The sequence below is a fragment of the Ursus arctos genome, unplaced genomic scaffold (assembly GCF_023065955.2).
Source record: "Ursus arctos isolate Adak ecotype North America unplaced genomic scaffold, UrsArc2.0 scaffold_15, whole genome shotgun sequence".
NCBI classification, from domain to species: domain Eukaryota; kingdom Metazoa; phylum Chordata; class Mammalia; order Carnivora; family Ursidae; genus Ursus; species Ursus arctos.
Window position 1 is genome coordinate 62,211,743 of NW_026622819.1, and position 22,602 is coordinate 62,234,344.

The 22,602-nt window shown below is 52.5% G+C and overlaps 1 protein-coding gene across 3 annotated transcripts in view; it reads left to right on the forward strand.

The window, feature by feature from the left end:
- Positions 1-6,393: 6,393 nt before the first annotated feature.
- The window catches only part of CDHR2 (cadherin related family member 2), a 36,152-nt gene continuing 19,943 nt past the window's right edge, over positions 6,394-22,602 (forward strand). Inside the window, exons 1-6 of one of the 3 annotated variants that reach the window (XM_057312349.1) lie at positions 6,443-6,473; positions 10,054-10,190; positions 15,438-15,504; positions 15,774-15,845; positions 21,516-21,655; positions 21,770-21,823. In XM_057312349.1, the coding sequence (XP_057168332.1) occupies positions 15,453-15,504; positions 15,774-15,845; positions 21,516-21,655; positions 21,770-21,823 (318 nt within the window). In that variant the 5' untranslated portion in view covers positions 6,443-6,473; positions 10,054-10,190; positions 15,438-15,452. Of the gene's footprint in view, positions 6,474-7,834; positions 7,936-10,053; positions 10,191-15,437; positions 15,505-15,773; positions 15,846-21,515; positions 21,656-21,769; positions 21,824-22,602 lie in introns of those variants that run through there. The other 2 variants (XM_048224378.2, XM_057312350.1) reach the window with 2 other exon arrangements.

The following is a 22,602-nucleotide window of genomic DNA, read 5'->3' on the forward strand; positions in this document are numbered from 1 at the left end:
TTAGTGAGGTGAAGATATTATGCTAGGAAGTGGCAGAGTCCAAGATTTCTACTCACTCCTGACACCTGGAGCCTGCTTTCTGCCTTACTCTGATTCATCCTTAAACGTGTTTCTCCCTTCCCCTTCCCTTCATCAGAACTATATCTACATTAAGGGCTAATTTAGAATGTATTTTACATATATACAGTAAGATGCACAAATCTTACATGTATAGCTTAGTGAATTTTTCATAAATGTATACCTCTATATAACTAAAACTCTGATCAAGATTGAGAACATTTTCATCACCCCAGAAAGTTCCCTCTTACCCCCTTCAAGTCAGTTCCCTCCAGACATAACTACTCATCTGGTTCCTGTCACTATAGTTAGTTTTGTGTGTTTAGAACTTTAGATCAACCGAATGGCTGGTCCGTATGTACCGCCTCCTTCCAATGGTCATCGTATTTTTGAGATCCATCTATTGTGTGTATTAGTAGTCTGATTCTTCCCCTCCCCTCCCAGCTTTATGGAAATATATCTGACATATGACATTGTGTAAGTTCAAGGTGTACAGTAGGATGATTTGATACATGTATATACTGCAAAATGTTACCACAGTAACCTTGTTGCATCCTTTACCTCACATAATTACCATTTTGTTGTTGTTGTTGTTGTTGTTAAGATGAGAACATTAAAGCTCTACTTTCACAGCAGCTTTCAAGAATAAGATACGGTGTTGTTAACTGTAGTCACCATGCTGTACATTAAATCCCCGGAACTTATTCATCTTGTAATTGAAAGTTTGTACCCTTTGACCAATATCACCCAATTTCCCTCATGCCCCAGCCCCTGGCATCCTGGCAACCACCATTCTACAATCTGTTTCTACATATTCAGTTGTTTGTTTGTTTTTAAAGATTCCACGTATAGGGGCACTTGGGGTGCATAGTTGGTTAAGCATCTGACTCTTCGTTTCGGCTTAGGTCATGCTCTCGGGGTCCTGGGATTGAGTCCTGTGTCAGACTCTGTGCTTGACGTGGAGTCGGCTTGAGAGTCTCTCTCTCTCCCTCTCCATCTACCCCTCATGCTCATGCTCTCTCTCTCAAATAAATAAATAAAATCTTAAAAAAAATAAAATTAAAAATTAAAAAAAAAAGATTCCACATATTAACGACACCATGCAGTATTTGTCTGTCTGGCTTATTTGACTTAGCATGATGCCAGCCAGGCCCATCCATGTTGTCACAAATGGTAGGATTTCCTTCTTTTTTTTCATGGCTGAGTACTATTCCGCTGTGTATGTATCCCGCATCTTCTCTATCCACTCATCTGCTGATGGACACTGAGGTTGTTTCCATGTCTCAGCTACTGTGAATTATACTGCCATGAAGACAGAGTTGTCTCTAAATCACTGAACAGTATTCCTCTGTATAAATGTACAATCGTTTTTGAAACCCAATCTTCTGAGCAAATGGCCTCTGCGCTCCAGCCTTGGTCTTTCAGTTCCCCCCAAGGGTCAGGCTCTTTCTGGAATGGGATTTTGTACACCCTATTCCCTGTGCCTAGGCTTCCCTTTTTTTTTTTTTTTTAAAGATTTTATTTATTTGACAGAGACAGAGACAGCCAGCGAGAGAGGGAACACAAGCAGGGGGAGTGGGAGAGGAAGAAGCAGGCTCATAGCGGAGGAGCCTGATGTGGGGCTCGATCCCATAACGCCAGGATCACGCCCTGAGCCGAAGGCAGATGCTTAACCGCTGTGCCACCCAGGCACCCCTGGGCTTCCCTTTTTGCTCTTGGCCTGGCCTACTCTGCGACTCCGTGGCAGATTATTAGATTATCCCTCTGTGGGGCAGGAATGCCTGGTCCCCTCAACCCTGCCAGTGCCCAGCACCAAGCACAGTGTCTGGCATAAAGTGAGTGTTCAATCCCTGTCTGTTGAATGAACACCGAAGTGGCGAGGAGGCCCAGGAGGGCCATGTGGCATCAAGTCACATTCCTAGAGGGCTCAGAGGCATTATGTTCCATCTTAGGACTCCACTAACTTCACTGAAAGGAAACAGCCTCATGGTTTTTTTCCCCTTATTTTCCTAATGTGGAAGCTAAAGCTCAGAGAGGGAGAGTGGCTTTTCTTAGGACACACAGCCAGAAATGAGACAGAGCTGGAATGTGAACCCAGGTTTGTGTGGCTGCTATGCCTACCTCTGGTGGTAGTGGGGCGTGGTTGGAGGGGCCTGAGGGAAAGTTCTGGAGGAGCTGTCTCACAGCAGAGACAGGAAGCAGGATCTGGTACTCTCAGAAGGTGGACCGGATGGAAGTGGTCAGGGCAGCTCTCAACTCGAAACATGTATAGTTGGGGTCATGGAGTGGAGGCCATGGAAGCAGGCGAACTCCCCATCACTGGAGGCACGCGAGCAAGACAGAGCAGCCACCTGGAAAGGGTACTTTAGAGGGAATGTGTGCCCTGGAAAGGGGCTCAGGGGTCTGGGGTTGGGGAGGAGTTGGTTTCTCGGGTCCTAAATTCTTTCTAGGGTTGGAGGCTGGGAGTCTCTGACACGGAGGGGCTGTTCTTGGGCCAGTCCCTTTGCTGTAGAACAGAGCAAGGAAGCATTCTCGTACTCTGCAGAGCTGTGTGCACATGGAGGGATGACTGGGAAGTTGAGGAGGGGTTGGACGCATTCGCCGCAAAGAGCCCCTCTCAGCTCAGGCTCTCCAGCTCGACCTCTGAAGTTGTACCGTGTGGGGGGAGGCAGGGGAGCTGTATGGTGTCTCCACGTTGCAGATGAACAAGGGGCGGCTCAGAGAGGAGTGACTTGCCCAATGTCATCCAGCTGGTCAGAGACAAGTGAGGACTTGATTTCAGCTTGCTCCATTTCTGAGCACACAGTGGGCGCACACAGTAGGTTGCCAGCAAAGACAGGCAATGAGAAGTTTCTCTGAACAAAATTTTTAAAAACCACACACCTAGAACAGTGGCCAGGAAGGAGCCCTGGTGTGTGTCTGAATTGCTGTATCATGTGCACATCTCTCCATCACTTGCTCTTGTGCTAAGCGCTTCACCGTATTACCTGAGGCTTTTGTTTTGTTCTGTTTTGTTTCTTATAGGGGATGAGTCACACAAGCGGGAAATTTATGAAAGGAAAAAGTACACTCTCCAGATAATGAGAGTGGGTGAGCTCAAGAGAGAGAGCTGCGCCTACCTGATTAATCTTTATAATAAACCTTTGAGTTGGGTTCTGCTGTCACACCCATTTTACAGATGAGGACATTGAGGCTCAGGGAGATGGCCAAGGCCCCCAGCTGGTAAGCTGTGGGAAGCGCTTTGGACCCAAGTCATCTGAATCCACATCCTGGCCTCTTAGCCCCACTCTCTGACTGGCAGCCTGCCTTTCCCTGAAGCTGACCCTGGGCCTGGGGCTTTTACTCAGACCTGGATTTTCACAGTCCAGAGCTCAGTGAGCTTCTCAGGCTGCATTGTGGCAGGCAGACAGGTACCACCTGAGATGGGCGGGGCACCATTGGGCCACACCTGGCTTATCCAGATGCTGTCCAAAGGTCTGGCACGGTAGGCCATGTCCTCTTGGGGCTGGAGCAGTGACTCAGAGCTGCGGGCCACAGGAGTCACAGCAGGAAGGGAGACCAGGGGCTTGGGTTTGGGGTCTGCCCTACCTGAAGCTGGGCAGAGAGACCAGGCTGCCTCCCTTGGTCTGGGACAGGCCTGGAGCCCAGGGCCTCGTGGGGAGCTACCTGCCCTGCTTCCTCGTGTTAGGTCACCAGCAAGCCCACCACACCACAACAGAAACTAACATCCACTGAAACTTTACCTTGTGTTGGACACTGTGCTTGCAACTTTATTTTTTATTTTTAAAAAAAATTTATCTATCTATCTATCATCTAGAGCGTGAGCATGGGGAGGTGCAGAGGGAAAGAAAGAATCTCCAGTGGATTCTGCGCCGAGCACAGAGCCCGAAGCAGGGCTCGATCCCACAACCGTGCTCGGGACCTTAAATGCACGACTTCATTTCGTCCTCACCACCACCTTCGGAGATGGGTCTCATATGTCATCCATTACAGACAGGGGCGCTGAGGCCTAGAGAGGTGATGTAACTTGTTCCACCACAACTGAACCTGACTATCTCTTAACAAGCACCTTGTTTTGTTTTTTCTAAGATTTTATGTATTTGAGAGAGAGGGAGTCCGAGGGTGGGGGAGGGGCAGAGGGAGAGCATCTCAAGCCGACTCTGCACTGAGCTCAGGAGCCCCATGCAGGGCTCTGTCTCACCACCCCGAGATCATGACCTGATCAGAAATCAAGAGTCAGACACCCAAGCGACTGAGCCACACAGGTGCCCCCTTTTTAAGATTTTATTATTTTTAGGGGCGCCTGGGTGGCGCAGTCATTAAGCGTCTGCCTTCGGCTCAGGGCGTGATCTCGGCGTTCCGGGATCGAGTCCCACATCGGGCTCCTCCGCTGGGAGCCTGCTTCTTCCTCTCCCACTCCCCCTGCTGTGTTCCCTCTCTCGCTGGCTGTCTCTCTGTCAAATAAATAAATAAAATCTTTAAAAAAAAAAAAAAGATTTTATTATTTTTAAGTAATCCACACACCCAACGTGGGGCTTGAACTCACAACCCCGAGATTAAGAGTCTACCCACTGAGCCAGCCAGGAGCCCCCTTAACAACATCTTACAATAGTCTGTCAAGTGCTGTCCGCCTTCCGCAGCATCCACTCCTTGGAGACACATGAGAGGAAACACTTCCCCGTGATCGGAACTCAGATCGCCTTGGCTCCCAGATCCTATCATTTGCATGCTCTCTCTCCCCCTCCCCTCCAAACCCCCCACCTCGCTGTGTGTGTGTGTGTGTGTGCGCGCGCACATTTAGTGGACGGATGCCGCACTTAATGGATCCTGTTTTTCTCTTCCCTTTGCCTGCTGAGAAGCCAGAGTGCAATTCAGGACTCACTTCTGACAAGCAGCCAGAACTTCAAGGCAAATATTTAAGTATTTTACGGATTTTCTTCAGGCCTATATTCTCCTTGTTTTTCTCAGACTTTTCCCCTTCATCCTGGTTTCTTCACCTTTTTAAGCTTGTTGAAGCATATAGTTTCTTTGCACTTCTTAAGTTGCACTAAAATACACAGAATGTTCCCTATTTTCAAGTGTACGTTGGTAACGCTGCGCAACCGTCAGCACCATCCGTCTCCAGAACTCATTTCATCTCGCAAAACTGCAACTCTGTCCCCGTTAAATAGCTTATTCCCTCTCCCCCAGCCCCTCGTGACCCCCATGCTGCTTTCTGTGCCTGCGAAACGGACGACTTTGGACACCTCACGTAAGTGCGATCGCATAGCTTTTGCTCTCGTGTGATGGCTCCTTTCACTCAGCACGATGTTCTCAAGCTCCCCCGTGTTACCGCGCGCGGTACCTTCCTGCCTCTTCACGGCCGAACCACACCGCACTGCGAGCGGACGCCGGTTCGTTCATCCGCTCATCGGTCGATGGACGCTGGGTTGTGTCCATGGTTTAGCTAGTGCGAATAAGGATGCTATGACCGTGCGTGTACACAAGGCATGTGTACTTTGAGAACCTATTTTAAATTTGAGGGGTGGAGGTGGGGGTGGGGAGCAAACATCCCTGTGAAACTGCCTGATATCAATATAGTAACATCTAACCTGTACCTACTGAGAGTCAGGAGTGGTCCCTGCCCATAAGGAGAGGACCCCCATAGACGAGGCTGGTGATCTTGTACCGGGGGTCCCCTTTCTCCCGTGTCAACACAGGGATGGTTGGGCCTGCGGCGCTGGAGGGGGATTTGGGGGCTCAGACCCTGCTGAGCACCTGAATGGTATTTCAAGCCAGCCTGGGGGTGCATGAACCCCTGGGGGAGGGGAGATGCCTTCTGAGGGCCTCAGTGAAGAGGAGTATTAGCAACAGTAGGCAGGAGAGTGCATTATCCAAGCTCAAGGTTGCCCCTGCTCTTCTCTGAAACCTCCCAGGTGCCCTCCGGAGTCTCCATGTTTGCTTAGTAGTTCCCTCTCCTGACCTAATCACTCTCTCACCTTCTCCACAGGCTCCCCGTCACTGAGGCCTCTTACAGCCAGGAGGGGATGGAGGGCCCTAGGTGTCACTTTCGGACTGTCAGCTGTCCTCCTGCCCACCTCCTGCCTGCCCCAAGGCTGGGCCTGGCTCCCAGGTCCTCTGGGCTCGGGCTCTGCCAGGCCCTTTCTGCTGGGGCCCGAGCCTCCTGTCCTGGTCCTGGGAGTACTAGGGCGGGTCACCTCAGTCCTGCCCTCCTGCCCCCTCACTAGTCATGGTCCCTGCCTGTTGAGGAGTCAGTCCCATCCTTCCCATCCTGGGAGGTGTGGTGTCTGGCAGGGTTAATGATTGCTCAAGGGAGGAGGAGATGGTGCCAAAGTCTGCCGGCTGCTCTGTGGCAGGCCCCAGACGGTGCCCGCCGGAGCCCATCTGCCGCGTCTGCGGCCCCTTCTGGGGCCCAGGTAGGAACTGCACAGCCTGGCTGCAGCAGGGGCTCGGGAGTCTTCTGGCTGGGGGTAGGGGCTGAGTGGGGTTGTGGGGGCCCAGGCGAGCTCTGGGGGTCCCCCCCAGCTGGGTGGGCATGCTGGTGCTGGGTTGGGCCAGCCTGGAGCTGAGTCCCAGGCTGACTGCAAGGCCTGTTTCTTCTCCGTGTGGGGGTAATGATACCTATTCCCAGGTTCTGATGGCTCCCCGCCCTTCCAAGTCCTTGGGTCATTTGGACACACGGAGGTTTCTTCACAGGACAGAAGGCAGGCAGTTCCCTCAGAGAAGTGCGTTGACCTGCCTGGGCTTCTTTCACAAGAAACACTAGGGGGTAAAGACAGGGTTGCTGAGACGGGGGTGGGGGGGGGCAGAGCTCGAGGAGAAAGAACGGGGCTCTGACCCCAACTGCTTGGGTTCAGATCCCAGCTCCATCCTGGCTTTGGGGGGCTCTGGAACTCTTCTGGACCTCGTTTCCACATCTGTAGAAGCAGGATGGTCCCAGTGCAGGAAGGAAGCTGGAGAGCCCTGAGGCAGAGGCGGGCCTGTGGCCCATGATGGATTGACTGCCACCTCAGCCAGCTCCAGGACGTGTCTGGCTGGCACTCACTGACTGCAGGCTGGCTCTCAACTCTGGCTCATTCCAGGCCTCGTAGAAGCAGGGGCAGGGTGGGCCTCTTCCCTGAGGCAGGCACTGGGGGGCTGGGGTACCAGATGCCCAGCCCAGGCTCAGGAAACAGTGGGATCTGACGAATGGAAACGAGTGTGGACTCTGTGGCTCTTAACCTCACCCCATTTCTCAGCAGGGAAACTGAGGCCCAGAGTAAGGACTTGCCTGGAGCGGGGGGAGGGCACAGTGAGTAAGTGAGGTTCTGGAATCTGAACCAGGGCCGTTTGACTCCATTATCTGTCTGCCGCTGAAGCAGCCAGGGTGATGGGCACTGGAGGGGCCCTATGGCAGGGAGCCTGGTGCCCTTGGGGTCTACATCCTTGCACCAGGGCTCCCTGGATGGGCTGGCGTCTGCCTTGTGGGTGTAGGTAGGAGTCAAATGGAGCCCAGACCAAGGCTCACCCAGGGACTCCTGGATTTGGAGCTAGCCCGGGTCTAATGCTCTGTCCCTTGCTCTTGGACAGCCCTCTCTGAGCTTCCCTGAGCCTCGGTTTTCTCACCTGGACCCTGGGGCAATAATTCCTGGGGCACAGCTGTGAGACGTAAACAGAGCGGAAGTGAAAGTATGTGGTGAGCTGGAGGCGGCAGTGGCCACCACGGTGGCGCCCGTGAGTGATGAGGGGCACCTCCCTTCTGGTCCTCCTAGAGGCCCTGGGCACATCTAGGGTCCTCACTTCCAGTCGGGGAGAAAGTCTGGGAGCCCTGGGCTGGTGGGAGCTGCGGCTGGTGCCCCCGCCCGCTGGGGTCAAGGAGCCCGTGCCGCCAGGTCCAGGGTGAGTGTGCCTCCTGGGGGGTCAGGAGCACCCGGATTCCCCTCTGTGTCCTTTTTTGACCCTTCTCCAAGCAGCCCTTTTTGAGAGTAAGGAAAGTGTGGGGGGAAGAAAGCTGGAATTTCTAGAATGTAGATAGTTCCATTTTTTAGAAGGCAGACTGAGAGGTGGAGAGGAGGAAAGAAGAGCTTCTGGGGGTGGCTGCGTGGTATTGGGGCTGAACTGAGTCTGCCTCCTTCACACCCAGGCCCCCGGCATAGCAGAGGCCCTGGGCAGACGGCACAGGGCAGGCCCAGGGTGGGTTGGCACCGTGGAAGCCTGGGGTGGGCTGGCCGGGGCACCCTCAAGGCCTCTCCCCAGTCCCAACCCATAGTCAACTCCATTCACATCTTGTTCATTTGCAACTGCTCTGTCCCCTGTCCCCTGCCCCCTGCCCCCTGCTGGGAGACCAAGAACTTCGGGCCAGAAGAGGGCCAGCCAACACATACACGTGGCCCCGCACCTGACCTGGCCTTAGAGGATGGAGAAAGTTTGCACAGATGCAGACGGCCAGGGAAGGCATTCAGGGCCGAGGAGACAGCATATGCAAATACCTGGAGGGAGGAAAATAGAGGGTGTGGACTGGGAAGGGGAGCATTCTGTGCCCCTGGACCACAGGAGGGGGCAGGGCAGGAGCTTGTGTGGGAAGAGAAACTCAGGACCTGTGAGGACTTAGCCTGCCAGGCGGGGGGTAGGGGGGTGGGGGTGGGGTGGGCAGGAAGTGTGTCCCACAGCCAGCCAGAGCCAGGGCAGAGTGCTGCGCCCAGTGGGTGGGAAGGCTCACTGCTGGGCAGGTTTATTCTTGTTCCTTCCCCAGCTTACACGGGCCCTCTACATTTTTCTCAAATGACCAAATCCAGAGGTGACTCTCTGGACCAAAGAACTTTGGCCTCATTATGATCAAATCAGTGTGTGTGTGTGTGTGTGTGTGTATGTGTGTGTGTAAAAAGTCTCAAGCAAAGGGCCAAGATTGTGGGAAACGCCGCGTGGAGGCGGTGAAGGGGGAGAGGAGAGGCAGGACCACAGCAAGAAAGAGCACTGGACTGGTGGGATGGGAGTCAGAGGAGCGGCGCCCCAGCTTTGCCCCCAGCTGGCTTGGGGCATTGGGTGGGAGCCTTACCCTCCCTGGGCTCAGGCATAAAGGCGATCGACAGCCACCTCTCCCTTCTAGGACGCTGGTCCGGACCAGATGCAGGGGGAGACTTTGGGTCTGCCGGCTCTAATGTAGAGGGCTATCGCAGGTGCTCTGAGAAAGACCAGGCTTCTTGAGACCCCGTGAGAATGGGAGGGGGAAGTCGAAGAAGCTTCCATGAGCGATGAGTGTAGCTGGCTATAGGAAGGGGTCTGGGGGTGGAGGCCTCAGGGACCCTGGAGGGAGAGGCTGCCAGTTAAGGCTGTTGTCCCTCTGCCTTGCCCTTGGGGGCTCCACGGTGCCTGGGGGAAGTCTGGCTGATGAGGAAGAGCAAACCAGAAGCTGGGAAAGAGAGAGCACAGACTTCCTGCTTTGGGTTCTGATCCAATTACTGACTGCATCACGTCCCTTCTGCTCCTGGACCATGGTGTGCCGAAGACCGAATGGCACAGGGTACAAAGTGCCAGCCACAGCACTGGGCCCATCCTTGCCAGCTTCCTTCCCCTCGAGGACTGGATCCCGAGGGCAGGAGTTTCCTGTTTTCCCAATGGCACTTTGTCATAGTGAAGAGGACACTTTGCACGCCTGTGGCTGCACACTTAATGACGAATTGTCCTGTGGCTGCTGACTCACCCCTGAAGGGGAAGCAGGAGAAAAGAGGTGAGGGGTGAGGTCCAAGACCGCACAGCGAGGGGATGTCAGGGCTGGCTGCATCCAGCCGGTGTTGAGGTGCCCTGGAGTTTGCTCACAGGGTGGTTGCCAGCAGCCTACCACCATCACCAGCATCCAGCTCCATCTGTGGGCCCACTGTGTGCCCACCACCACCACCACCCCACCCCCACCAGCCACCACCAGCTCCATCTGCCTCTCCACCCTCATCATCACAGATGTTACCAGTGCATCCGTCCCCATCACTGCTTCCTTCCCCACTGTCACCTCCACCCCAACAGAACTGTCCCAACCCCACCTCCACGCCCAGCTCCAGGACCACCTCAGTCACTACACTTGACCTCGGCTCCATCAAACCGACACCCTCCAGAGCACGGCCACCTCTGTGTCACGGAGGAGTGGGAGTAGCAGTCACAAGGTAAAGACGACCCCACAACAGGCAGAAGGAAGGGATTTGCATTTGCTGAGCACCTTCGGTGTTCGGTGTTCGGGGCACTTAGTTGGTGCAGTCTACTCCCCTCCCCCACCCCTTAAACTTCTTAGAGTTGTCAGTCTCATCTTACAAATGAGGAAATGGTGGGGGTACCCAGGGGGCTCATTTGGTGAAGCATCTGCCTTTGGCTCAGGTCATGACCCCAGGGTCCTGGGATCAAGTCCAGCATCAGGCTCCCTGCTCAGCAGGGAGTCTGCTTCTCCTACTGCCTCTGCCCCTCACTCCCCAACCTCTCCTTCCTGCTCGCTCTCTCTCTGTCTCTCAAATCAATAAATAAAAAATTTTAGGGGAAAAAAATTGAGGAAATGGGCTCAGAGGAGGGCAGTGACTTGCGCAGAGAGCCTTTGCTGCTTCTCAGGGCTGTAAGCAATTTGCCTCTCTGACCTCCAGTTTCCCCATCTGTAAAGTGGGTATAGCGGTACCTGTCTTAGGTGTTCATATGTCAAGTCGTGTCCCGCTCCGTGTCTGGTGCAGAGTAGACATTCCTTCCATGGTAGCTGCTCCCCGTCATGATGCTTAACAGCTGCCTCATATTCCACTGAGGCCTTGGTGACAGCTTTGTTCACCATTCCTTGCTGTTCCTACGCTCAGGTTACTTCCGGTTTCCATGATTATAAACAACCACTTGTGATGAACAATTTGCTGCTGCAAGAGTTTCCTTATTTTAAGTCAGTTAGACCACCAGGTCAGAGAGGACAAATATTTTGAAGGTTTGGAGTTCACAGCTGAACTGGGGTTTTCCCCTCCTGCTGGAGCCCTGGGGGAAGGTGAGGGCTGCACCCTTCCCTCTGTGCATGGGAGAGACCCCCTCACTTCTAGCTGTGAGCTCCTCTGAGCCCGTTTCTCTGTCTGCAAAATGGGTTGCTGCGGAGATTAATTTATGTGAATTTCAAATGTCCTGCCTCCAAATTATCTCTCTATTCCTGCCTCTTCTCGCCAGCCCTGCTGCCACCATTTCAATCCACCAGCACATAGCAGCTAGAAAGATCTTTTAGAAAAGTAAATTAGTCTCTCTTACTCCCCTGCTTAAACCTTGAAATGACCCTCTGTTTTCCTTGGCCTAAAGCAGACTGCCCTCACCGAGTCTTACAGGGCCAGGCACGATCTGCCTCTGCCTGCTTCCTCATCCTGTCTCTCTCCCTGCCCCTCGCTCCCTTTGCTCTGGCCACAGAACCCCTCTTTCCAATTCCTGGAACACACCTGGCTCTTAGTTGGCCAGGGGCCATCTCTCATATTGGCCGAGTTACCAGGAGCAACCTTCTAACAGTGCTTGCTTTAGCAGTGTAAGAGGGACTGATTTTTTTTTTAAGATTTTATTTATTCATTTGAGACAGAGAGATACAGAGAGAGAGAGAGCACGAGCAGGAAGAGGGGCATAGGGAGAGGGAGAAGCAGACTTCCCACTGAGCAGTGGCTCGATCCCAGGGCCCAGAGATCATGACCTGAGCTGAAAGCAGAATCTCAACCATCTGAGACACCCAGGCGCCCCAGGACTGATTTTTTCTTTTTTAAGATTTTATTTTTAAGTAATCCCTACACCCAACGTGAGGCTTGAACTCGCAATCCGCACGTCAAGAGTGGCATGCTCCACCGACTGGGCACTGAATTTTAAAAATTTAAATAATACTGTAAGATCTATAATAACAATCCACTTCTGAGTTGCCTTTTCCCATATTTTTGTTTGATTGGGTTTGGATTTTTCAGTGTCCATCACTGGTGTTCAGGTTTCCATAATGTGTTGTATTTGCCTGTTTCTGTGCTGTCAATACGTCCGCGCTGGCTCATTTAGAGCCTCGAACACAGTGCCAACCGGCTTGTAAAATTCCTGAAGCTCCGGCGGTTTTCAGTAACAGCTCCAGCACGCGATGGCTCCCGTCTTCCCTTCAGTGTCTGGTGCTCCCTGTTCATGATTAAGAACAAGGCTCTAAGTCCAGTGGGATCCCTGGGTTGTGGGGGAACCTGTCTTTTGGAGACCACCTCATAAAGTGATCCAATGGAGGCCCCCACATTTCAGAACCTATGGGTTTTTTTTTCTCTTGAGTGGGTCCATTTTCTCTGTTTTTTATTTCCGGTGGTTGGGGGAGGTGTCTTTTTTTTTTTTTTAATTTTATTTATTTGAGAGAGAGAGACAGACAGAGAGAGCAACAGAGACAGCGAGAGAGAGAGCACGAGCTGGGAGGAAAGGGAGAAGCAGGTTCTCGGCTGAGCAGGGAGCCTGATGGGGGGGCTCGATCCCAGGACCCTGGGATCATGACCTGAGCTGAAAACGAGAGTCTGACACTTAACTGACAGCCACCCAGCTGCTCCCCACTCTGGTTTTAACCATCACTAGCTTGAAAAGTTGTCCATCTCTCATCAACTCTTTTGAACTTCTAAGATCTTTACCATCATTTGAGTGGGGCTTCAAGAAGGAGGAAGTGGAGGTAAAGGTTGAGGAGGAAGCCCCCTCCCCCACCCCTCACAGTGTGCCCTCTTCCCACCCTTGGACGAGTCCCTTCCTCAGAGACTCCGCCCTGTGTGTTCTCATCAGCCACTGCACGTAACACACCACCCCAAGACTTACCTGCCGACAGCAACAGTCATTTATTACGATTGGGAATCTGCCCTGTGGGAGGGGCTCAGCGCCGCCGGCTCCTTCGGAGCAAGGTCCATTTGGGGATGGTTTATGCCCGTGGCTTACTCACGTGGGTGCATGTTGGCTGTTCACTGGGAGCTCAGCTGGGCTGTTGGCCAGGGACTTTGGTTCTTCTCCACATGAGTCTCTTCAAGAGGCTGCTGGGGCTTTCTTAGAGCATGGCTGCTGAGTTCCAAGAGACTGGAAGGGAAAACTGCCAGTATCTTGGGGCCAAGGCCTGGAACCTGGCACAGCATCTCTGGCACCATATTCTGTCAATCGGTCAGGGGGCCTGCCCAGATGTCTTAATTATATAACCAGTGGGATTTTTAATTTATGGAGGTGACTGTGTAATGACATGGAAAGACTAAGGCCATTGGAAGAAGATTTTTATCACAATTTTCTAGAGAAGGGGGCTTGCCATGCCATGCAAGGCCACATGGGGAAGCATTCCGTCAGGAGGCAGAAGGAGAAAGGAAAAAGCATGCCCCAGAGCCTTCATGCGTACTGCGTTCTGTGGAAGGAAGCTGCAGGCCAGGCAGAGGAGAAAGCTTAGGATTGAATAGTGGGAATAATTTAGGTGGGATGAAGGGGTCGTCCTTAGTTGTCCAGTGCTTGACCCTGGGGTGACTCAGGGCAGGGACAATATTGACTTGATGTATGAGTTAGACAAAGGAGGGAGTTGGGGTGTGGGCTCTAGATTGGTTGGTTCATATAGGAGAGGAGTTTTTGCAGGCAGTGTAGGAAGGAGCTCACCTGGGCAAGGCTGGTGAGGCTCTGAAGATGTTAAAACCTCATAAATAGAGAAAATAAAAACATGATGAATGTACCAGATTCAGGGGAGGGGGGATGGCAGACATAGGCCTCATCTCTTGCTGGGAGCAGAGTCAAAAGTTTGGCAGCCCTCTTTATCTGCCACACTGCCTAAAGTAGCGCCCTCCTCACGCTCCCACAGCAGCCTCATTCTCTCCCTGCATAGCACAGAGCACAGCAAGCAGCTAGACTTGTTTACCTGTTAGGGTCTGTCTCATTCACTAAGCCATGAGCTGGGTGAAGGCAGTCCCTTGGCCCTTTTGCTCGCAATTACTCCCCCAGTGCTGGGAACAAGGTCTGGCACATAGGGGACTGTGGACATCCATAAATATTTATTAAAAGAATGAATGAATGAATGAACGAATGAATGAATGAATGAATGAATGAATCAGGGTACCCAGCACATGGTAGGTGCTCAGGAAATGTCAGCAGACATTTAAAATTACTAACCCTCCTGATTCCCTGTTTACCCCAGCAGTGAGGGAAAACGGGGTGCACTTGTGGCTATGCAAAGCATGAGGGGTGAAATGGGGCATGGTAAGAAATGGTTAGAAGTGACGCTGGGGAGGGAGACGGCAGACAGGCACGATGGTCTGCGGAAGCCCTTTTATAGAGTTTGGACTCAGGAGATGGGGAGCCATCAAAGGGCTCGGAACAGGGGAGGGAGGTCATCAGAGGGGTTGAGGAAGGATCACTTGGGCTGAGCGAACTGGATTAGAGACTGAAGGGAGGGAGGCCTGGAGGAGGGCTGAGCCAGGTGATGGGGGAAGGTGGCCGTGAGTGTGGCCACTGTGGGATGGAGAGAAATGCAGGGGTCACGATAGATTGGATGTGGGGCATTCCAGAAAAGGGGAATCAAGGGTGACCTCGGCAAATGGGTGCATCCCTGAGGTGGGAACTTGGAAGGAGGGGAGGGAGGCGTGAGGGAGAAGACTTCTGGGTGCTGATGCTGTTTCATTGTCAAGGTTCAGCTCTGGAAGCCCTTCTTGCTCTGCTGTCTCTTTCTCTCCCCCTTGGAGAACCCCGTCTTTTGGAATCAGCCATAGATTGGGGTCATTTTCTCTTGAGTTCTTCCCAAACTGATTTGACCAAGGAACCCCCCTGCTGTGGGACATCTTACAGGGCCAAGGTTCTATGGAGCACACTTTGGGAAAGGCTGCAAAGGCAGCTATGAAATGCATCGGCAAGCAGGACAAAGGACCCTGCCCACCCGTGGAGCCTCTGGCTTGTCCTGGATAAGTCACAGTCCCTCTTCAGGCACCTGATTTTGAAGGATGCTATTAGTTTAGACATTTCAGATAGGCGGGGCAGGGTAGTGGTTGCAGGAAGGAATTCTGGAGCCCAAACTCCTGTGTTCAGAGCAGGGTCTTGTCATCGATTCCCCCTGTGGCCTCAGGAATGCCCCTTCTTCTCTCAGCCACCTTGTACTTGTGGGATATCAAGATTACACATGAAATGTGCTTAGAGCAGCCCCTGCTACACAGGACACTGAATTCTGGAGTCAAGTTCAGGGTCATTCTCAGGCTGGAATTTCAGACCAGGCTCAGTAACACTGCCCACCCCTCTGGGTTCCCCCTTACTGTGGAACATCTGGAAAAGGGCGGTGGGTGACAGGGGCCCTGAAAGCTGGAGAACTGTGAGTGGGAGTGGGGGGCGGGCCTGGCTCAGACCCCGACAGATGGGGGTCCGCCAAAGGGAGGGAGGCCTGGGGACAGTTGCCCCTTCCCTGATCCCTCTTCCCCCAGGTCCTTCCAGACGTGATGGCGTTGCCGTGGCTGTCGTGCGTCCTGCTTTTTACCCTCACGGTGTCTGGTGGGTGCCTCCCCTCCCCCACCAGAGTAGCGCTAGCCTGGAGATCCTTGGCAGGACCTCCGGGAGAGAGGGACACTGCCTCATCAGCAAACTCCCATGTCCTATGACCCCGCCCCCTGCACGGTGGCCCTGGGGAGGCCTAGGGGCGAATCCAGGCCAGGCGGGTGAGCGGGCCGAAGGCTGGGACTGGGGTGGGCTCCCACGGGAGGCAGCTGGGAGTCAGGTTTGCAGGGGCATCCAGGTGTTCCAAGTGTCCTCTGTTTCTACAGTGGCAGCCAACGTGGCCCCAACTTTCTTGGCAAACATGTCGAGAGTGAATTTGCCCGAGGACCTACCCGTGGGTGAGTCACCAACCCTGTGCACAGGCTGTGTCAAGTCCTTACCCACAGAGTCCCAGGGGCTCCCTTATGGGCTCGTTTCCCATTCTGCAGCTCTGGGGCTCATCATGGGGCAAAGGTGGCCTGAAGGGAGTCTGTTCTAGAAGCTTGTTTTTCCCTCTTCGGCTTGTGTGTCAGGGCTCTCACACAACTGCAAGTAACCAAGACACCCCACGAGAACATTCTTCCTGTTTCCCATCTCCTGCTGGTGTTTCTGATGCCCCAAAGAGAGTGGGTCCATGTGGGACCATTCTTTCTCTTCCACCTCTTGCACTTGCTAACCTCCCTGCACCCTCTGCCTTTCTCCCCCCTAAACAGGGAGCAGGTTTCAGGCTCAAAGCCTTTCACACACTCCTTGCCAGATGTTAATAACTGTGCTTTACTTTCATTGCCTTTGTCCATAGAGCTAACTTTCTATCTATGGCAAGTGAAATGGATTTTGATTTACAGCTACGATCTAAAGCTTACTTTTATTTTATTTTTAAAAAAGATCTTTTTTATTTATTTGAGAGAGAGAGAGAACACAAGTGGGGAAAGGGGCAGAGGGAGAGGGAGAGAATCTCAAGTAGACTTTGTGCTGAGCAGGGAGCCCGAAGTGGGGCTTGATCCCACGACCCTGAGATCATGACCTGAGCTGAAACCAAGAGTCGGACGCTTAACTGACTGAACCACCTAGGCACCCCTAAACCTTACTTTTAAAATAAATGTATTTATGTGAAATGATAAGTCGATTAAAAGAAGGATCATAAATAATGAGACACTGAATATGGTAAAGATGGAGGCAGCGTACAAGAGGGAATGACATCTGGGAAGCATCATTTTGGGAGAAGCCATAGGGACTGAATACCGAATTCCCATCAGGCAGGATATGGTTGGGGAAGCAGAAACAGAAGACGACTCTGTTCATTGGGATACAGGCTCAGCTGTGCGTTACGGGACCTCAGATAACAGAGGCGTAAACAAGGTCAAGGCTGACAATTCTCTCATGTAGCCATCTACAGCAACACGTCCAGGGCTGTCTGGGGCTCTGTTCCATCAGGCTGTTCCCTGCTTTATGCTTCTGGTGGCAGGCACCCTCCTTCCATCTTTAGGCTTGGCCTTCCCTAGGGTGTGGTCCTTATCCACACGGTCCAAGATGGCTCATGCCACGCCTGATTCCAGCCAGCCTGGAAGGAAGGGGCTTTGCAGGCTCAGCCCTTTCTCGTAAGGATAGGCTCCAGATTTTACACACTGTTCGTTCTGCTCACATCTCATTGGTCAGAACTTAGCCACATATCCACACCTAGCTGCAAGGGAACCTGGGAAACGAGGTCTTTATTTTGGTTGGCCATGTGCCCAGCTCAAAATCCGGGGTTCTCTTGCTTTGAGAGAAAGGAAGGGTGTGAATATTGGGTGACAAGCCACAGTCTTTGTCGTAGCATCAGAATTGGGATTTCAGGTATGTAAAGCTACCAGATGACACAAGAGACTGCATCAAAGAAGGTGAAACCCAGAGTCAGCCCTGGGATTCAGAAGCCAGAGTACAGGAGGGGAGGGTGGCCCTGGGATTCAGTAGCCAGAGTACAGGAGGAGAGGGTGGCCCTGGGATTCAGAAGCCAGAGTACAGGAGGGGAGGTTGGCCCTGGGATTCAGAAGCCAGAGTACAGGAGGAGAGGGTGGCCCTGGGATTCAGAAGCCAGAGTACAGGAGGGGAGGGTGGCCCTGGGATTCAGAAGCCAGAGTACAGGAGGGGAGGGTGGCCCTGGGATTCAGAAGCCAGAGTACAGGAGGGGAGGGTGGTCCTGGGATTCAGAAGCCAGAGTACAGGAGGGGAGGATGGCCCTGGGATTCAGAAGCCAGAGTACAGGAGGGGAGGGTGGCCCTGGGATTCAGAAGCCAGAGTACAGGAGGAGAGGGTGGCCCTGGGATTCAGAAGCCAGAGTACAGGAGGGGATGGTGGCCCTGGGATTCAGAAGCCAGAGTACAGGAGGAGGGGGTGGCCCTGGGATTCAGAAGCCAGAGTACAGGAGGGGAAGATGGCCCTGGGATTCAGAAGCCAGAGTACAGGAGGAGAGAGTGGCCCTGGGATTCAGAAGCCAGAGTACAGGAGGAGAGGGTGGCCCTGGGATTCAGAAGCCAGAGTACAGGAGGGGAGGGTGGCCCTGGGATTCAGAAGCCAGAGTACAGGAGGAGAGGGTGGCCCTGGGATTCAGAAGCCAGAGTACAGGAGGAGAGGGTGGCCCTGAGATTCAGAAGCCAGAGTACAGGAGGGGAGGATGGCCCTGGGATTCAGAAGCCAGAGTATAGGAGGGGAGGGTGGCCCTGGGATTCAGAAGCCAGAGTACAGGAGGGGAGGATGGCCCTGGGATTCAGAAGCCAGAGTATAGGAGGGGAGGGTGGCCCTGGGATTCAGAAGCCAGAGTACAGGAGGAGAGGGTGGCCCTGGGATTCAGAAGCCAGAGTACAGGAGGAGAGGGTGGCCCTGGGATTCAGAAGCCAGAGTACAGGAGGGGAGGGTGGCCCTGGGATTCAGAAGCCAGAGTACAGGAGGAGAGGGTGGCCCTGGGATTCAGAAGCCAGAGTACAGGAGGGGAGGATGGCCCTGGGATTCAGAAGCCAGAGTATAGGAGGGGAGGGTGGCCCTGGGATTCAGAAGCCAGAGTACAGGAGGGGAGGATGGCCCTGGGATTCAGAAGCCAGAGTACAGAAGGAGAGGATGGGGGAAGGCTTTGCAGGCACGAAGGCCACATGCATTTGAGTGTGGTTGCCAGGATAGCAAAATTTATTTAGGGTTATATTAGTAAAGAGTTAATACCCAGGATGAGGGAGGTGATAGTCTCATTATACTCTGAGATGGCACAATCTCCCCTGGAAGATTGAGCTGAGGTCAAACTATTTGAGATCTATAAATGTTCTTTGTCCAAAAGAGAAGTAATGTATATATGTGAACAATATTGACATATATTTTCACAGCTGTTTGGTCATAGATAAAACACATACACAAATGTCAAACAAATGTTGCAAATATTATAACCCAAATGCTCTCAAGAGCTCCATGGTCCGGGTGAGCCTTTAATACCTAAATAAAACAGTTGGAATTCTCATCCTAATTTCGGAGGCTCTTGCTGTGCGTGCTCTTTTGGAGGTTGAGGCTTACCTCTCGTTCCTTCCTGCTGCTCCCTGGCCAGTCCCTGGTCCCCTCCAGCCAGCTCCAGGCCCTCGTGAAGACGTGGGGAGAAGGGAGGAGACGGCAGCATGAGTCAGGAAGCCACACTCTCGGTTGTCACTGGAGTGTCCTCTCCAGGCCTGGCCAGGTCACCGGGCCCCTGCACGTGTCCTCACCTCCCCAGCCCTGGGGCTCCGGCACGCTTGGCCCTCTGCAACCCCCCTGGAAACAGAAAACGAATAACTTCAGTGTTGAGAGCAGCGTGCCTCCGTCCCTGAGCCAGACCAAATGAGGGTCTTCTTTGATAACCACATGGCTCCTCTCTGCGCTTTCTTAAACCAAAGGGCGATCTCCTTCTTCCTGAGATAAATTCTATGGCTCTCCTAACATGGGAAAGGATTTTCAGTCAGATTTTTAAAAATTTTATTTATTTATTTGACAGACAGAGAGACAGCGAGAGAGGGAACACAAGCAGGGGGAGTGGGAGAGGGAGAAGCAGGCTTCTTGCTGAGCAGGGAGACCGATGCGGGGCTGGATCCCAGGACCCTGAGACCATGACCTGAGCCAAAGGCAGACGCTTCACCGACTGAGCCACCCAGGTGCCCCAGTCAGATTTTTTAAAAACTATGTCATTTAGACTTTCTGTTTTGAAGTAAAATATATGTGCAGAAAAGTGCATCGAATCCCATGTAACTACCACTGGATCAGGAACTAGGATGTTGCCAACACCCCCAGGTCCCCCTCTCTCGTCCCTTAGGTCACTCACTCCCTGTCCTTTCTCCCCTACACAAGACCTCTTTTCCTGACACTAACACTGTACAATAGTTCTGCTTTACCAGGCAGACTTTTTAAAAATATAGAATTATGGTGTTTTAAAAATCAATTTTAGTTTAGTGACAAACATATAGAATTCTTAATATACAGAGACCTAATAGATGTCTTTTATTTTTGTAGATTTATTGATTTGTTACATTTAACTTCTTTTTTGGGGCCACTTTTTAAAAGAAGATTTTATTTATTTGTTTATTTGTTTGTTTGTTTGTTTGTTTGTTTGTTTAGAGAGAGTGTGAGCGGGGAGAGGGGCAGAGGGAGAGAGAGAATCCATGCCCAGATTCCACACCAAGCACAGAGCCTGACATGGGGCTCGATCCCACAACCTCAAGATTGAAACCCCAAGAGCACAATCTGAGCCGAAATCAAGAGTTGGAGGCTCAGTTGACTGAGCCATCCAGATGCCCCTTCAGGTCAACTTTTAAAGAGCATTTCCTCCCTGATACATCTTTCTATGCCCCTAGTCAAATACATATGCATACGGCTTAAGCCCATCCACTCACCTCCCATATTTTCTTTTCCTTTGTGGGCCCCTGACTCTATATTAAAATTATATATATATATTTTTTTTTAAGATTTTATTTATTTATTTGACAGAGAGAGAGACAGCCAGCGAGAGAGGGAACACAAGCAGGGGGAGTGGGAGAGGAAGAAGCAGGCTCCCAGCAGAGGAGCCTGACGTGGGGCTCGATCCCAGGACTCTGGGATCATGCCCTGAGCCGAAGGCAGACGCTTAACTGCTGTGCCACCCAGGCGCCCCTAAAATTATATTTTATGACAGCAGTGAAACATTCCTGTGGGTCTCCTAAAAGTCTCATGGCCCTGGGCACCACACCTCATGGGCAGAACAGATGAAGCCTTTGGGTCCCCACAGCTGGGACTTACAGGGAAGCACATTTTGGTGAAATGGAGACAGCCCTTGCCAAGGGGCAGCTGTCCGACAGTGGAAGGGAGTGGCTAGGAAAGTAAGTGTCGTGTTGGCGGTGGCTGAGCAGAGGCTGGATGTGATAAAGGAGGTGAGGTCTTGGAGAGGGGTTGGATGGATCTGTAGAAAGTCTCTTTCAGACTGGAGAGTCGATGGCCTTGGGATCATCCAGTCCGCCGGTATCTCTAAGCCCCTGCTCTGCCCAGGGACAAGCCCGCTGGGGGCGCAGTGAAAGAGCGGGTGCTCCTGGCCAGCAGCAGACACTCACTGGAGCAGATGGTGTTTCTGGCAGTCTCTGGGCAAGCTCTCTGGGTGAAGGGAGGGCTTCGGGGAGGCCCAGGCACCTCCAGAGAGACTTTAGCCATCTCCCATCCTAGCTGCTGCAGCTAGATACTTCTGCTGCAGCCCTCTTTGGACTTGTTTCAAGGAATTCCAGGTAGGGAATTCCAGGGCCAGGAGAAAGGGAGATGCCTGGATCGCAGCCCTCCCCACCGTGTCCAGTGCAGATGAGGTCTTCCCCTAGGGGCAATCAGCATGCTGTTATGAAAGCCACCGAGCGGGTGCTGTAACAAAGCCAAACTTGACATTTATGGCCACGGAGGCCAGAGCCCTGGGGGCTGGGAGGTCCCCGATTTCTGCACACATAGAAGACAGGCTCCCCTAGCCCAGCTCAGCCAGGCTGGCGCTGAAGGAGGTGGCCGTGGACCGTGGGCATTCCCTGTCCCACCTCCAGGTGCCGAGGCCTTCTGGTTGGCAGCTCAGGACCGGGACAACGACCCACTGACCTATGGGATTAGTGGCCAATTTGCCTACTTCTTCAATGTCATCCCAACCACGGGGGAAGTGAAGCTGGCCAGCCCTCTGGACTACGAGGTAAAGGGCAGCAGCCTGGGAAGGCCCCGGCAGGGGGGTGGGGAGGTGGGGGCCCTGCCTGTGCTCCCACCCCGAGCAGGGGCTCACCTCGGGCCTCTTCTATCTGCCCCGCAGACGCTCTACTTGTTCACCATCACCATCTCCGTGAATGACAGTCACAACAACCCAGTGAGTTGGAAGGGGGGAGGGGAGGGGAGGGTGGCCCTGGGATCAGAGAGCAGGAGACTAGGGGCCCTTCCTGACTATGTCCTCTACCTCAAGCAAGCAGAGAGAGCCCTCGCTAACAAAAACTGAATGTAATGTTTATTTTCATCCCAATTATACTTGTCCATTTTGGGTCACACAATATTACCAAGATTTTAACATTATTATTAATTTACTTTAATTATATAAAGATCTCATTTATGTTATAACATTAATCATATTAATTAATGTTAATATAAATGTTAATTAAAAAACAAGTGCTAAATGCCTCCCTATCTTAGCTCTTCCAAGGCAGTCACTTTCAACTCCCCCAGGTGAATGTGTTGGTGTCAGCACTCCTATTTCTAAAAAACACGCAGACACCACCGTGCCTTATGTCTGTGGAAGTTGAGGATTTTGTCTTTAAAATACATTCCCCAAACCCCGTCCATTAAAAAAATCACTTTAATGACTTGGATATTCGTGAATACATTCTCTTCGTAAACATCTCAAAAACTGCTGCTGAAGCCCGAGTCCCTGGCGTGACCCTTCCCACCTGCCGTCTCCCAGCCAAAGCGTCTGGTCACCGCTCTTCCACACCCCTCACTATGCATTTACATTTATATGAATCCCTGGAAGAAAGATTGTAGTTTCCGTGCATTTCCTGAAACCCAAACGGGGTCCTACTGTACATATTATCTTGAACTGCCCTGTTCATTCAGCAATCAGCTTTGCAGCTCTGCCCGTGTAGCCTCATGAGTCCC